This window comes from Chrysemys picta, chromosome 9 (genome assembly GCF_011386835.1).
Source record: "Chrysemys picta bellii isolate R12L10 chromosome 9, ASM1138683v2, whole genome shotgun sequence".
In the NCBI taxonomy this organism is placed as follows: Eukaryota; Metazoa; Chordata; order Testudines; family Emydidae; genus Chrysemys; species Chrysemys picta.
The window spans coordinates 93,335,144-93,351,786 of NC_088799.1; the positions used below are offsets into that span (position 1 = coordinate 93,335,144).

The window sequence follows — 16,643 nt, forward strand, 5'->3', positions numbered from 1 at the left end:
GGTAGCCGTGTTAGTCTGGTTCTGTAAAAACTGACAGAGTCCTGTGGTACCTTATAGACTAACAGACGTATTGGAGCATGAGCTTTCGTGAGTGATGAAGTGCAACTGATGAAGTGGGTATTCACCTACAAATGCTTATGCTCCAATACGTCTGTTAGTCTATAAGGTGCCACAGGGACTCTGTCGCTTTTTTTTTTGCTGGCTAATCTTTGGTACCCAACATGCAAGCCCAACCGTCACCCTGGCTGCCTTGGCCAAAAACTGAGTTACACTCACTGAGCCAGCCAAAAAAAAAATGGGCACATTTGCCAATTCCAGCCTATGCATTTGCCCCAGGTCATACAGTGCAGCTAGGGGGTTAGACTTTGCCTCCTCAACCTCTCATTGTTAAGCTCCCTTCTTTTCTAGATACACCACCATGGCCTAGTGGCATATTGTACACGGGGCTCCAACCAAGCTATGAAAACAGCTAACACACGTTTATTCTCCCCTGGTGACTGATGCTGGCTGCGCAGCGCTAGGGTGTAGCCTGACGGAACGGAGCTCTCCCCTAACAGTATGTGCTGCTCTCCTCTTAGGGCACGTCTTCACTACCCGCCGGATCGGCGGGTAGCGATCGATCTATCGGGGATCGATTTATCGCGTCTAGTGTAGACGCGATAAAATCGATCCCCGGTCGCTCTGCTGTCGACGCCGGAACTCCACTGCAGCGAGAGGCGGAAGCGGAGTCGACGGGGGAGCGGCAGCAGTCGACTCGCCGCCGTCCTCACAGCCAGGTGAGTCGACCTAAAATCTTAGGTCGACCTCCCCCCCCCCGCCCGTAGTGTAGACCTAGCCTTAGTCACCCGAACGGTGACTTGAGTTTTAATACTAAAATGTTTAGACCTAATTAATATGGTTCTCAATGCCCCACGCAAGGTGCAAACAAGTATTGCCGCCAGCAGCAGGGCACCCAGACTGCAGCCGGGGTGAGCCTGCCAGTTGCTCCACACCCTTCCTAGGCAAAGCCAGGCACCCCGCTTCGAACACGCTCAGCCCCGGCTCTGCTCAGCGTCCACGGTCAGTTTCACAAGCAGGCGCCCAATAGCCGAGTGCGGGTGGGGCCCACACACGCCCAGGCAGGCCTGGAAACGAACATGCACCTTGACGTTCTTTGGAAATGGTTTTTAAAGTGGCCAAAGAAACATCATAACCCAGACGCTTGGCTGGACCGCAGCCGCCACCAGGGCAATGTAGCTGAGGATGCCTCGGGAAAGTCTGCTGTGGCACAGGGCTGCTATACAGCCTAGGGGTGTGACTGTGGGGGAGGGGAGTGTGGGGCCCTATGCCCGGGGAGCCCATGGTGCCTGAACAGCCTTTGGGAGCTGGCTTCAAATAAAGCATTCCCGCGTGAGCCCGGCTTTGGTAGGTTTGGCAGCCCAATGGTGACTTACAGTCACCTTTTCCAAGCAATGCTGAGCACAGCTCTACTGCTCACTATGATCCGGCCAGGGCCGGCTCCAGGGTTTTGGCAGCCCCAAGCAGCCAAAAAAAAAAAGCTGCGATCGTGATCTGCGGCGGCAATTTGGCGGGAGGTCCTTCGCTCCGAGCGGGAGTGAGGGACCGTCCGCCGAAGAGCAGGACGTGCCGCCCCTCTCCGGAGTGGCCGCCCCAAGCATCTGCTTGCCAGGCTGGTGCCTGGAGCCGGCCCGGGATCCACCTGACCTCACCACGCGTTCAGCCTCATCTGTTTCATCTCAACTACTAGAGGCTGGCACCGCGAGCGCATGCTGACGGAGGGGTCCCAAATGGGCCTAGAAAGAGCAGATGGATGAAGACAATAACCTTTCCCTAAACTCTATTCCGAGGCCAGCCACAATGTTATGACTTTGCCATTGCTTTTTTTTTTTTTTTTTGCTTTAAGGAAGTATCCAAGCCTTGTCTCAGAAAGCTGGTGTTAATGGCATACATTGTCTTCAGCGTTTGGGATCGAGCATGACCCAAATCAAACACTCAGTTACTAAAAAAAAAAAAACATCTAAAAATTAAATATTCATTTTCCTTTGGAAAGACACAAACAGTAGGGCCACTTTACTATACACCCACTGAGGAATAGACATTTTGTCAGTTCATAAATATAAACATATAGTTAAAAAGTGACAATTTACAAAAATACAATTTATTGCTAACCCTATAGGCTTGGAATATCACCTGGGTCATCGTTAGTATAAATTTCAGCTTTGCCAAATTGAAACATGAACTAGCAAAACCACAAAGTTTGCCTTCATCTGATTTTCAGGTGTAAAGAAGCATGTACTGCAAGGTCCCGTGGAAAATGTAAGGACTCCTTGTCGGTACACCCTGAAAAATACTTGGCTCCAGGGAATAAAAACATATAAATTTATCTGCACACGTATCTTATTACTGGTGACGTGAGTTGGTATAACAACAGTACGAAATTTAGGCAAGAGTGGTGGTACAGAAATTAGCAGCATTATCCAATCATCTGAAAAAAACTAATTCTGGGATTGAGGTATAGGAAAAAAGGAAAACAAAATCCACAATGAACCTACTACAACAAAGCGAATTATGTACACGATAATTAACTGGGATCCTGCTGATTCTGACAGTTTTCTGTGTTCCAAACACTGGTCTTAAATTCACAGTGAATTTCAGCAACATGTAAAAGGAGCGTCTGTGTCCTGAATTGAAAATATTTTCTCAGTTGCAAAGTGATCTTTGCACTGACCTGATTAATAACGTGCCTGCAGCTAGAAATCCATATTGCAGTCCAAAGGAATGGTCCTGCTGTGCTGTGTCTGGCTTAGTGACCAATAACAGCCACATATGACTTCAGAGCTCATTTTCCTACCTAAGTCAACCATTTTTGATCAACAAGTCTCTAACCGCCTTTGCAGATTAGCTTTGGCAGGCAAGAGCACCACAACCAGTTCCTACTATCCTGATTTTAGCCTCCAAATACTTTTAGCACTTAATAGCCCATGTTGACAGGATGTACGTGAACGGGAGTTCTAGCTGGTCACAGTTAAACTGTGTTTAGTCGAACGGTCCTGGTGCTTAATGAATCCAGACTTTGCATTGATCCTGTCGCTGGGCCGCATCAAGGACTGAATACATAAAAATGGTAATCGACAAGGTACCCATTTGGCGATCCTGCTCTCCTGCTGGGACCTTCCTCCACGCTGCCATGTTTCCCTTTGGGCTAACCCTCACCCCTCTGGCACATGAGGAGGGCCTTCTCGCCTCGAATTTCGCCGTCCTTCCCCTGACTGCTGCTCAACACAGCAGCTGCGACTCGTCACCTTCTCCTCATGCCCTGGCTTTCAGGGCAGCTGCATTTCAGGCAAGTCCTGTAAGTTGCAGGACTGACCCTGCGGATGGTGGCTTTGTTGCTGTGGCTGGAGGAAGTAGCCCATGGTATTCTGCTGCGGTATATGAGATGGCTGGAAAATACGCTGATTTTGACTCCCCTGGACTGACTCTGGGGCTTGCATCTGTAGAAAGGAAATGCGATACAATCAGACGGGTTTCCCAGCAATCGCAGATTCTCCTTGTGCCCTGATCTAGCTTCTTCTGGCTGTTCAATGCAGTGCTCTGGAAAGGGTGGGTCTGATTCTGGAAGCGGCTATCAAAGGAACATACAGAGTCTGGGAGCAAAATACAGGGCCTCAAGTTTCAATTACCCCGAAGGCCTCAATTTTTCAACATCATTTTCTGGGCACTCAGTTTGGATGCCAAAGTTATTTGCTCTCCTTAAACCGCAGACAATCAAGTACCCAACCCGTGGGGCTAGTCTTACTATTGCCAAACCCACAGGGAAGCATACGGGAAGGCTCCAGTCTGGGTGAGTGTGACTGTCAATGGCTACTACTGAAGTCTAGAAGCATCCGCAGCACCTGCACCCTCCTCCTCGTGTGAGGAGTGATGTCTGGAAAATCCACATAGCAACAGCTCCAGGAGCCTGCTCTCATCCCCCCTGTACACGGTGGCTCAGCTGGGCTCCATGGGGCATAGGCCTTGACCAGCCATGCTGCCTGGCCGCAGTAAGCCTCTGCAGCATAGCCAGACCATGGCATGTTCCTGGTGGTGTTGAAGTTTGATCTCACAATGGACAGAAATTCTCATCTTTGCAAGGAAATACCCAGTTCTGCAGCGTGACACACGAACGGGTCATGGAAAATAAAGGTGGGCCGTGATCGGCAATGCAACCAAAAGGACTGAGTGTGAGGCAGCTGTTGGCTTACTGTGACTTTGGACATGTCACTTGACTTCTCAAACTCTCAGTTTTGCTGTTTTTTACAAAATGGGGCTGAAAGCACCTACCCTTACACAAGTGCTATGAGGATGAATTAAGGCGTTACCCCCTGTAAAACATTGTCTCTGTGCCGGTGCTGAATGTGTCTTGGTCCACATCCTGATGGGATTATTATGTAATCCCTTCTTTTTCAACCAGCCCTGAGCATAACTAGTTCCACCTGTATCTGATCTCTTCCCATTACTTTGCTACATACCTCCAGACAGATGAACCATTAAACTTACAGCTTTTGTAAACCCACTCCGTTTTTGAGAGAATGAAAACTATTTTCAATGATTAATTAGCCTCAGTGATTCCTTCCATGAACTGGTTTATCAACCGGGCACGATCCTTGCTCTTGAAAATCAAATCTGTCTTTGTGAAAGGTTTGCTCGGTGGCCCAATTAATTATTTGAATAAAGAGCAGCGTGTGGCTGGTTTAAAAAAACACCACCACCGTCTGCTAGGGTGACCAGACAGCAAATGTGAAAAATCGGGACAGGGGGTGGGGGGGTAATAGGAGCCTATATAAGAAAAAGACCCAAAAATCAGGACTGTCCCTATAAAATTGGGACATCTGGTCACCCTACAGTCTGCTCGGATACTACAGGCACATGGGGCCAGATTTTCAAAAGTGCTTTGGACCCAGCAACTCCCAATGCTTAACATTCCCGGCCAGATTTTCCAAAAAGCTCCATGAACTGGGTACTGAGCTGCATTTGAAAATCTGGCCACTTATTTTGGGGGGAGGGATAGCTCAGTGGTTTGAGCATTGGCCTGTTAAACCCAGGGTTGTAAGTTCAATCCTTAAGGAGGCCACTTAGGGATCTGGGGCAAAAATCTGTCTGGGGATTGGTCTGGCTTTGAGCAGGGGGTTGGACTAGATGACCTCCTGAGGTCTCTTCCAACCTTGATATTCTATTCTAAAGGGGAGTTAAGTTCTTCTGAAAACATGGTCTCAACTGTTTTGACAATTCAGGTGATACAGGGCAGGCTGTAGGCGTGTATAGGTACAATGGGGATGGGGGTCATGTCAGATAAGACAGACGTATTCAAGTCACGTAAGAGCCATTCCTTCTAAACTGTCTGATTGACATTTACAAACCCCGCCCAAGTATACTACCTGCAGGTAGAGATGTTGCTGCTGAACCTGTTGTTGGGGTGGCCATTGGTGGAGATGAACTGGAGGTTGCGTCTGGTGGGAGGTGAAGTTGGCCTGTGGAATCATGACCGAAGGGGTAAATACAGGAGAAGGGGCAGGAGCCCTGACTGTGCTACATGTAATTGGCTGCATCTGTAATGGGGGAGGCAGCATCTGCTGTTCTGGAACAAATCTGTAGAGAGAAGGAAAATAAAACACTAATAGAAGGTAAACAATGAATCATATGAGAATAAACGCCGGAGAACTACGCTGATTAAAACAAAGCAAAATGCAGTTCGCTAAACCAAATGCAGTCTGGAAAAATGGCCTGGAAAATGTACCAGACTAGCCGCAAAAATCTCCCATCAAGGGCGGCGGGTAGCATAGGCTGTGCCTCCCCAAACAGCATGGCACGGCCCCGCTCATGCTCTGCCCCCAGGCCCCCTCCTGCAGTTCTCTGCCATGGCCCAGGCTGGCTGGGGTGGGCCTGGCCAGCCTGCTGCAGGGACTTGGGGTGGCTGGCACTCGGACGCACCACCGGGAGCTAGGGGAGTGAGGGGACCTCAGGCACAAGGGGAGGGGCAGGGGCTAGCCTCCCCCAATGGCTGGGTCACTGGCCGCCCATGTCTCCCACGTCCTTTATCAGGAGAATGAAGTGGAATTCATACTGGAACGCCACATGTGAGAACAAGAGTATCTGATTTGGAGAAGCTGATGGCTCTGTTGTATGGCTGCACCCCCACCAAAACCGCGAGTCTCGTGACTTGGCCAGTTTAAATAAGAGATTCATCGATTCACAGATTCCAAGGCCAGAAGGGACCATTGTGATCATCTAGTCTGATCTCCTGTATAGCACAGGCCAGAGAACTGCCCCAAAATAATTCCCAGAGCAGATCTATTAGGAAAACATCCAATCTTGATATTAAAATTGTCAGTGATGGAGAATCCAACATGACCCTCAGTAAATTGTTCCAACAGTTAATTATTCTCACCATTAAAAATTTACACTTATTTCCAGTCTGAATTTATCTAGATTCGACTTCCAGACATTGGACTGTGTTATACCTGTCTCCGCTAGGCTGAAGAGCCCGTTATTAAATATTTTCCCCCATGTAGCTACATACAGACTGTAATCAAGTTACCCCTTAACCTTTTCTTTTTTAAGCTAAATAGATGCAACTCTTTGATCAATGAAGCCACCACATCCATCGGTGTACTTCGATTTAAAGCTCTCTGGGGCAGGGACCAATACTTTGTTGCCTGTTAGTACAATGCCTAGCACAATAGGGGTGGCATCTCTGGGTGCTACTGAAACAACAACAATAGAAATAAGGTGATTAGTACTAAACTTCTGCGCCAGCACAACTCTGAAAGGTTTGCAGCTGTGTTAAGATGAACGGGTTAGAGCATAAGAACACAGCACAGCGTTTATCTATGCCAATAGCGCAGTAACAATGCTTTTCTTTCTCTAGTACAGTCAGTGTAGAGCTGGACAGGGAATGTATTTTATTTCCCGTGAACATTTCTCAACAAACATTTTTTCATTTCTGTCAAAAACTTTGAATTTGGGTGAAAAACCAGAACCGGAATATTGTCCGTTTTCTGAAACTGAACGCAGCAAATGGTTGCCAATGCCCCACCCCCCTCCCCAAAAATGTCAGATTTTAGTTTTCAATAAAAGCCTGAAAAAATCTGGATGAGAACTGACATTTACTTGGAAAATTTTCTATTTCATTGAAGGGATGTTTTTCATTAAAATAAAACAACCCGACTTCATTTTTTTTTCAACCAGCTCTAGTTACTTATCTCTATACCACTGATTTTTTTTTCTTTTTTGGTAACCAATGTTTTTGATCATTTTCATGACCCCGAAAAGAACCCCAGTAAGATCTTGCACGTGGACAAAGCCTCTGGAGAGAAAGCTCACTGCTGAGACAGTGTACAGTAGTAACTGGGCAGACTTACTTTGCTTGCTGTCTGCCAGCACTGTTTTGTGATGACTGATTACTGCCATTAGCACTGGGCATCAAGGCTTGGACCGGCTGATCTAACAACATTCTACGCAAGAATGAAAACATGGCACAGTCAGAAAAGGTATTTGTTTTTTCCTATGTTCAGATTGTTCACAGTCAAGCTCTAGTCCCCTACCCCCGTGAAAGCTCTCAACTCTTCACTAACTCATTCCATCCAAGATTATGGACCTGAATGCTTATGTGCACATAATGTAAGATCACAATTTTATCATCTGCTCTAAAGAGACCACAGCTCTGAGTTGAAACGTCTAAGCCTTTCAGATCACAAATGTTTAATTGATCTTGCTAACATTATAATGTCCCACCCTTGTGCAAATTAAGGATCCGGTTCTTTCATTTGCTTTGGACACGAACACACATTTAGCCGGCATCTGCCCACAGAACAGTTCCAGGTGCCTCACAACACAGACCAAAAGTTAAAGTGTTTGCATGTTAGTTTAGAGAGCCGGGTTGGGTGGTGATGGGACTGTGTCTGTAACGTGCATAGCACACAACAATTGATAACAATATTCGGGCCAAATTCCACCCTGGATTACATGGGAATTTGACCTTAACATGTTTAATGATCAAAAACCGATTTTAGACAGAAAGGCCTCCGGGCAACTTTTTTTTAAAGGGCCTGATCCTGCAAGCACCTTTGAATGGGCCTGATTCTGAGAGCCCTTTATATAACCAACGTCCGCTGAGACTTCACGGGAGTTCTGCACGTGGATGGCTAGCAGGACTGCACTGAAAAGGGCTATTTCCAGGGCATCTATCCTGGCAGGAGAACGGATATTCTGGAGTTCCTGGGCAACTAAGAGAAAACTATGGGAAGCACTAGTTTTGCCTCTTTCTTCCTCTGAAACCAAAGTTCAGCTCCCCCTGACCGAAGCAAGGCAAATAGTACATCCCGTGCCTAAAAACCTGTTACGTTATATGGGAGGCATATGTATGGAGGCGTTAGTAAAGCTCCTGACGTGTAGCATGAAAGCCAAGACCTCACTGCTGCCCATTCTAGTGCACAATGATATGTTCCTCCCACTCAGACCTCATCAAGAGCCAGCACTGATCACATTCCTACCTTAGACTCCTATCTTGGCTGTAGTCAGACGGTTGTTGCCTTTCGCTCATTTCCGTCGGCATCTGAGCAGAGACAGTGATGGGCTGAGTTTGGGAAAACACCATGGGGCTGTTGTAGAGGGGCATCGAAATGCTTGTCTGCGCTGGCAGACATGTTTGCTGGGCCTGGCTGCCTCTCATTAAGTGCTGCTGCTGCTGCTGTACCTGAGACATAAAAAATTGTCCCCGTTAGATGCATCGACTCCACGGTAGAGACCATCTACCTTTAACGCGCAGTTAGAAGGCAGACTATGTGACAATGGCACTTTCTGCTCCCTGAATACGACAGGGGACAGACAGCAGATCTGTCGAGTGCAACTAGCATTTCTGCAGTAGGTATTCCTCAGTGGCCATTGTGCAGGTGCTGGGAGACTTTGCTATAAAAATAAGTTGTCTCTTCAAAATCAGAATATAACAGAAGGGGGAAAGCAGCACAGATATGATGGAAGGAAGGAGCCTATAGTGGGAGAAGGTGACTGAAAAATCTGGAGTCCTCACTAACGGATTCTTGTACTTCCTCTACGAATATGGCTTCTTCTCTGAGTTATAGTAGTGTAACTCCCACTGATTACACCTGAGCTAGTCCAGATAGACTCTGGTCTAACTAAGAGCAGAACTGGAATCATAGGACCAAAAAGATCTCTGGTGTGACTCCACTAACTTCAACAGAATTCCACCAGGAATGATTTTGGTTCTCTTAGGTCTAACACCGTTAGGCCATTAAATCTCTAGATACCACAGCAAAGTGACATCATCTACATTTATCATGTGAAACAAAGTAACGTCTTAAAGCTGATTAAGTGACGCACGTCCCACCCACTACAGCATGAAACCTAGACTCAGGAGGCACGAGGAGAATTGTGCTCATTAGCGGGGGGGTAAAGTGGAGGGAGCCACAAGGCTTCAGCGTCAAACTTGGTGCAACTCCAGCCAAGTCAGGTGGAGTTGCCCTAGGGATGGATCTTCCCTAAACGAGCTGACATGCAATAATTACAAGAGCCATTTATAAAGAACATTCAATTGCTATTGAAGAAAACCAAGAAGTTAGCAACCTGTGAGGAAGTGACACAAGGTTCCCTGAGGAATTGATGTGGTGACGGTAAGTGTGGGGCACTATAGTGTTTGGATCCCATAAGGCCTTGCTGCTGAGACTTCTTGGCTGTGGTCTGCCTGGTTGCCCCAGGCTGCTGTGGTTGGGATGGCCTTCTTGGGCTCTGTTGTTGTACGTTGTTAAAGACTAAGGGCATAGGTTGTTGCATCAGCATCTGTAAGAAAGAGATACATGAGCTGGTACAGCAGTTTCTGCATTTAATTTTTTAATGCATCTACCTGACTGTGCTACAGTAAGCTCTCATGCAATGTACAATATTGCTGGTGCAAAAGACAGTGTTCCCAAGATCTATTAAATCGATACATTAACATAAATTGTACTGGATTCCCTATATCCAATAAAAACAGGTCCTTTGCCAGGGCTTAGCAACGTGGTATTGAAATACAGACAGTTTCACCTCTAGTTCACTAGCTCTAACGAAGCTTAATCAAATCAAAACTGAAAGTCACTGGAATCTGATGGCTTTTGCAAAACAACTGGAACCTGCAGTCCAGATGTTGGGCTGTGCGTGCCTAGATCACAAAACTCACCACAGGGGGTCAAGTATCAGGGGGTAGCCATGTTAGTCTGTATCTACAAAAACAACAAGGAGTCTGGTGGCACCTTAAAGACTAACAGATTTATTTGGGCATAAGCTTTCGTGAGTAAAAATGCATCCGAAGAAGTGAGGTTTTTACTCACGAAAGCTTATGCCCAAATAAATCTGTTAGTCTTTAAGGTGCCACCAGACTCCTTGTTGTTTTCACCACAGGGGGGTCAGCCTCAACAGAGAAGAAGGACTAAAGGAACACGGATACTTAGCTAAACCACCATCTCTAGTTGCTGAGCCTGTATTCTTTACTCATGCAACATTCCCACGTGTACCAATTACAGTAAAAAGCCCTACATGGGCTTTTGTGCATGTGGCTATTTTCAGTATACAAACCCAATATTACAATGGACAAGGCCATGTTTGCCGGTGGAATCTGGTACATTCTGCAGCAGTGAAGTGGTTAATATACAGAGCTGCTTTTTATTTTTTCCCCCTAACGTATTTGTTAAGGAGTAGATCTAATTTGTGTCAATCCTTTCTCTGCTATTCCCCAATCCTATATTTTTGGCACTGTAGTTTGACTGAATTTTTACCAGCCCACCAGACCCTTCTCCATATTTGACTGACTCACTGGTGAATGATATCCATTTAGAATGATCAACTGTACTTTTCTCTCTTTCAACCTCTTTGCTACTTTGAATAGAGAATAGTGAACATCTAAATTAAAAGTGCATGCAAATTAAAGTGATGCCAATCATGCACAGTAAATCTGATCAGATTATAGTTAGTAAAGTTCAGCTCTCAGTTTGTAAAACTTGATTCTTTTTCAGTATATTTGTTCATTGTTGACTTTTGGATAAAAGGAGGAAATGGATGCAGTCACTATTGTTCTAGCTGCACCATGGTTTGTTATAATCAGTGACAAATCCAATGCACGGATTAAATACAAAATAATCTATGATACATGTGTCCTCTAATGTCACGAAACAACTTTACACCAGGGGTGATGTGCAGTTAGCTCTTTAAAAAAAAAGGGATCACAGGACAGTCTGTAGATACCAAAAAAATTCCTGTGTAAATCATTTCTGGAGAACATTCCATTTCCAGAATTAAAGCATACTCAGTAATTCCAGTGTCACCACGCTCAGCATATCTGAAGAGCATTTGCTTTCCCACGTTTTGTGCTGTCATTAATTTTAGTGTCACATCTACTTATTTCTTTCATGACTTAATCTAACAGGTGAAGAGCGATCATTGCCTTCCTTAGTGTCATATTTGATTCGAATAGCCACCTCGCCTTAATTAGAGAAAGTTTTTTTTCCAAAAGTTGGCATCAATTATGATGCACTGGCTTTCACTAGCAGAACATATCCTTTGTAATACTATGAACAATATATGTCCTCTAATTCCTTAGGAAGAATTTGGGCCTACTTTCTAAACCTATCTTGTTCAAACACAACATTAAGAGAGAACAGAAAACCAACCGTTGAGAACCTCATAACACAATAAAACCCTGTTACCTGGCTTCCCAAATAAACATTGCAAATAGTCTGTGACCATTCAGAGCCAGTGAATAGTATGATACAGAATTCTTTCATTTCACCCAGAAATGCTCGTATCAAAGCTAAAACTTAGTCTCTTGTTTTATGGAATTGTATGGCAGCTAAGGATACAGGGGATGGTGCAACGCTGTAAATTGCTTTGTTCAAGTTACTGGAGATGAGTCTGTGCAAATGATACTTTTATTGCAACTTGTGGCTATTTTATGCAGTGGCCAATATGGAACACAAATACTGTATTTTCTCAAACAGCAAAGTCTATGTTATCTTCCATAATAGCATCACCGTCTACTGTAGTGCTTCATACTGTAATGAGCCACTAGGGGGAGCTACAAGGTAATTTTATTCCAGACACTTTAAGAGACAGACATTCTGATTAAATAACGAATTAATAAAAAGTAACTCTGGGAGTAAGGTTGTAAGTTCCCCACCCCTGACTTGAAGAGCTCAATGATGGAGTTTCCTCTGTGAAAGCTTCTAATTAGAATAAAGCTAGTCACTTGCTGACCTTTAGCAGCACATGAATTGATTTATTTTGGAGGAAATCTGCCTGAGGTCTTTATAATGGCTAGAACCTACTGGTACCAACTACAGTAATTATTGGAATAGCCACTAGATGGTGCTTAATCTTTAGCCATAAATGCACTATCTATCTGTGGTACTTAAGTGACATACAACAGTTGAAGGGAGCATTAAACAACGTTCCAACAGTCTCACTTGTTCCCCGGGCATGTTGGGCTGTGTGGCTTGTTGCTTTAATCTTCTCCCTTCCTTCTTTCTCTCTACTCCTTCCCCTCTGCAATCCTGTATGCCAATTCCTGGCAAACTGGCTCTGTATATTTCACATTAGGGTATAGAACAATCACACCCAGTGAGAGAGGGTTTTCAGAATGCTCAGGACTCGATTGTACTGTGTTAGCTGGGTCACAGTGTCTCCAACTCCTACACTGTGTCAGTCAACATACATAAAGCAGCTGCAGCAGAATCATAAAATACAATAAGATAGTGAACTGTGAATAACAGAAAATCAAATGTTCGCTTGTGCCCACGTAGTTAGGTGGAATCCATGACCACCCCAATCCTATTAACCCTGTCAGTTTTAGCTGGAAATCTGCCATTCAGCTTCTGCAGTCTAACCCGATCATTCAAACTCCAACCTCTTCTGAGTAGGTGACTTTTTATTAGACATAAACTTTGGGAATTTTTTGATTTGGCACAATTACCAATTTGATATTTAAACAACAGGGAAGCAAGAACCTCCAGCCCTGCTGCTACAAACACTAAACCGCCCTTTCTTTCAGGAATGATCACGGTTCAACAGTTCAAGGGCTTAGGAATACATTGCCGACACTGTTCATTTCTCATTTTTTTTCCTTGTGGCAGGAGAGAAAATGCCCCACTGGCAGAGGTGAAAGTAAGACGGTACGCCCCGGTACAGTGTACCGGCAAGAGCCGGTTTGCAGTACCGGGGCGGCCCGGCTTCCCCAGGGGGCAATTTAAAGGGCCTGGGGTTCCCAGCAGGGGCTGGAGCCCCAGGCCCTTTAAATTGCCACCAGAGCCCCACTGCTGGAGCCCTTGGGTAGGGCTGCGGGGTTCTGGGGGCTATTTAAAAAGTCCGGGGCTTCAGCTGCTTCTACTGCCCTGGGCCCTTTAAATAGCCGCCGGAGACCCACCGCCGCTACCCCAGGGCTCCGGGGGCTATTTAAAGGGCCGGGGTGGTAGAAGCAGGGGAGCCCCAGGTCCTTTAAATAGCCCTCGGAGCCCCAGGCTGCTGCTGCCCCGGTGGGGGCGGGGCACTTACCTTACAGGGTGGGCTGGGGCTGGCTCTGACTTCCTCAGCCACGCCCCTTCTGCCCTAGGCCCCGCCCCTTCCAGGGGCCAGAGCTGGCCCCAGCGTACCGGTAAGTCACTGGACTTACTTTCACCCCTGCCCACTGGGCTCTTTTTCTACCCGTCTGGACCCTCCTGACGGTTAAGATAAAATCAAATGATACTTTGGGCCCAGGGAATCAGACATGGAGAGCGGGGGACACTGGGACAGATTCACAGACCTGCAGATTGGAATCTTGCACTAGTTGGAGCTGCTCTTTGATAACATGGAGCTCTTCTTGCTGTGTCTTGATGTCAGCTTGCAGTATGCGCGTCCTCTCCTCCAGCTGTTCTTTTAGTTGATGCATCATCCCTAACTGGGCTGGGAAGTGGTACACTGGCTGTGGAGAACAGAGAACACCTCACAGTTAGCCCCTAGCTGGATGAAGTAATATTGCTGCTGACTGCAGAAAAGCGAATGCTCTCCTGCAGGACAGACGGCGTCTCAAAATATGGGGAGCTGCCCCCCTGGAAAAGATGACTATATTGAAAAATTGCACATTGGACACTTGCAAGTCGATGCACCACTGCGTTACTAGAATCTCACGCCGGTGTACCACCGCCGAGCATAGCTGTGGAGTCACCCAGTGGTGAATCAGATTTTGGTTCTCTTTCTATACTTGTACTGGAAAGGTCAGGTGAATTAGGAAGCCGTCTACTCTTCCTATCAAACGTTGCAGCCCTAGTGACGTTTGATTGGTTATCATTACTTTGTTCCATTTCTTCCTTGCAAAAGAGAATGGCTAAATGGCAGGAGCTTGTGATGAGCCTTACGATGGAAGGCACTTGACTCTAAAAATGATTCTGAATGGGCTACAGGCCCGATGCAGCTCCCGGAAAAGTCAGTGGAAAACCTGAGCCCAAAGGAAGAGCTCAGTCATGAGTCACCTTATACACGTGTAAGGAGTAAGGGGCTGTGAGGTGCCCCCTGACGCCCCTGTGCAGCTACCCACATCAGCAGGCTGGGTGCAGGGTCAAGAGCTAATGAGCCGTTCCTCCCTCTAGAGCAGTGGTTCTCAAACTAGGGCCGCCGCTTGTTCAGGGAAAGCTCCTGGTGGGCCGGGCTGGTTTGTTTACCTGCCACGTCCGCAGGCCCGGCCGATCGCGGCTCCCACTGGCCATGGTTCGCTGCTCTAGGTCAATGGGGGCTGTGGGAAGGGCGGCCAGTACGGTCCTCGGTCCGCACCGCTTCCCGGAGCTCCCATTGGCCTGGAGCAGCGAACTGCAGCCAATGGGAGCAGCGATCGGCCGAACCTGCGGACGCTGCAGGTACACAAACCAGCTCGGCCCACCAGGAGCTTTCCCTGAACAAGCAGCGGCCCAACTTTGAGAACCACTGGTCTAGAGCAAAGGTGGAAACAGGGCCCGGATTGTGACTTTCTGAGCCACAATTTGGTCCCTGGGCTGCTCCTGGCGCAGTGCAAGTACACAATGCCCCTTACTCAGGGGAATGCCTGCGTATGCTTCTCTGATGGGCCGCTCGACGGCACAGACCCAGTTAAAATAACCTGGGAGAACGCTGTTGCTGGAACCAGAAGAAAGGTCTCCAGCTCTCAAAGCTGGTGCATCCAGCAATGAGGAAAAGCGCTGCTAACTGAAGCCGTAGCTGAGTCTCTTGGGCAATGATTTCAGACCTCTCCTTATGCTACAATAATGTTACAATCTGCTGGCCATGCAAGAGCTAACGTGATCTTAACAAAACCAAACCACGTACCATCACAGCTTGCTGCGAGGGGATTGTTGGCTGGGCCACATGGTGCTGAGTGAGATGTTCAGCGGATGCCTGAGGAGTTACTATTGCCTGGGGAAGAGAACAACGGTTTGGTTTAGACCACAGCGCACCTGACGTGAGGGCCAAGAGAGTTACAGAGTGCCAGATCTACTCCAGAAGCAAATGTGTTACCCCAAGGGGCTCCCGCTCTCCAAGCATCAGCGCTGGCCAGATACAAGGGAAGACGTTCTCACGTGGCCTGTGGACACGCCCATTCTACCTTGCTGAATTCCTCGCATTTCCGAGACCTTTTACTTCCTTAGTGTGCCACATGTTTACCATCGGAGAGACGGCTCCCCGGGGGGCTGGAATAAGTGACCGACTGGCAGTTTTACCAATTGAAACAGGTGCCGACCATTCCCTTGGGGACAGAGCAAGCCCTTGGTAACTCCACTGGAGGCAGCACAGCTGAAAGGATGAATCTGGCCTCTTCCACTTACCGCCGCTAATTGCAAATCTTTATCTGAAAACTCCCTTTCTGGATGAAACCCTCTTCACCCACCCAAACCCTGAGAAAACTGGGCTTTGCCTGGGTCTGGGCAAGCAAAAGTCAACCCCAGGCTCCACGAGGCCTGCAGTGCCCCCTCCTCCGGGTACTCAGCCAGTCTATGGCCTGGGATAGCAGGCACCTTTCCCCGACCACACTGGCCTGGGGTACTGTAGCTACCTGAGCAACACAAGCACGGATGCTGTTGACTAGGTGGAGCTGTAGGGCAGACTGCTCTGCCGTGCAACACAACCCCGTGTTGCTGCTCTGCTGTGGGTCAGCTCAAGCCCTATGCGAGGGCTGTGCACTAGCCCACCTTAACAACAAGAAGCTTCTTATTAGATTCATAAGGCCAGAAGGAAGCACCAGACCAGCTAGTTGGACCTCCTGTGTATCACAGGCCACCAACACCTGCCCCCCCCACCAACACCCGCACGCGAAACCCACCACCGCTGAAATCACTGTTTCCCCCTTGCAGTGCTAAGTGCACGCTAGAAAGGCCGTCGCTTGCGGGGTTATCTACCTGTGCGCTCCCGCTCGAGGCCAGCCTCAGAGACACCTTCTCCTGCTGACCCATCGGCACTGATTGCCTGGTGGGAGTGCTGGCCTCTGTGTGCCGCATGGATGATGTGGCTGCAAAAGAGAAGTTCCTTTTAGATGAAGTAACGGCATGAGTCCATCAGACGTGCTCTCCTATTCGAACGGAACCAGAAGGAGTGGAGGCATGGCAGGCCCAGCTGCTACC

At 47.5% G+C, this 16,643-nt stretch overlaps 1 protein-coding gene across 5 annotated transcripts in view; it reads right to left on the reverse strand.

Moving 5' to 3' along the window:
• Positions 1 to 1,840: 1,840 nt before the first annotated feature.
• PASD1 (PAS domain containing repressor 1) overlaps positions 1,841 to 16,643 on the reverse strand; it is a 78,773-nt gene continuing 63,970 nt past the window's right edge. For 3 of the 5 annotated variants that reach the window (XM_065556701.1, XM_065556698.1, XM_065556703.1), the window contains 8 exons: positions 16,422 to 16,531; positions 15,355 to 15,441; positions 13,823 to 13,981; positions 9,622 to 9,834; positions 8,532 to 8,734; positions 7,401 to 7,493; positions 5,418 to 5,628; positions 1,841 to 3,494 (listed from right to left, as the gene is read on the reverse strand). In XM_065556701.1, the coding sequence (XP_065412773.1) occupies positions 3,324 to 3,494; positions 5,418 to 5,628; positions 7,401 to 7,493; positions 8,532 to 8,734; positions 9,622 to 9,834; positions 13,823 to 13,981; positions 15,355 to 15,441; positions 16,422 to 16,531 (1,247 nt within the window). In that variant the 3' untranslated portion in view covers positions 1,841 to 3,323. The remainder of the gene's footprint in view (positions 3,495 to 5,417; positions 5,629 to 7,400; positions 7,494 to 8,531; positions 8,735 to 9,621; positions 9,835 to 13,822; positions 13,982 to 15,354; positions 15,442 to 16,421; positions 16,532 to 16,643) is intronic. The other 2 variants (XM_065556702.1, XM_065556699.1) reach the window with 1 other exon arrangement.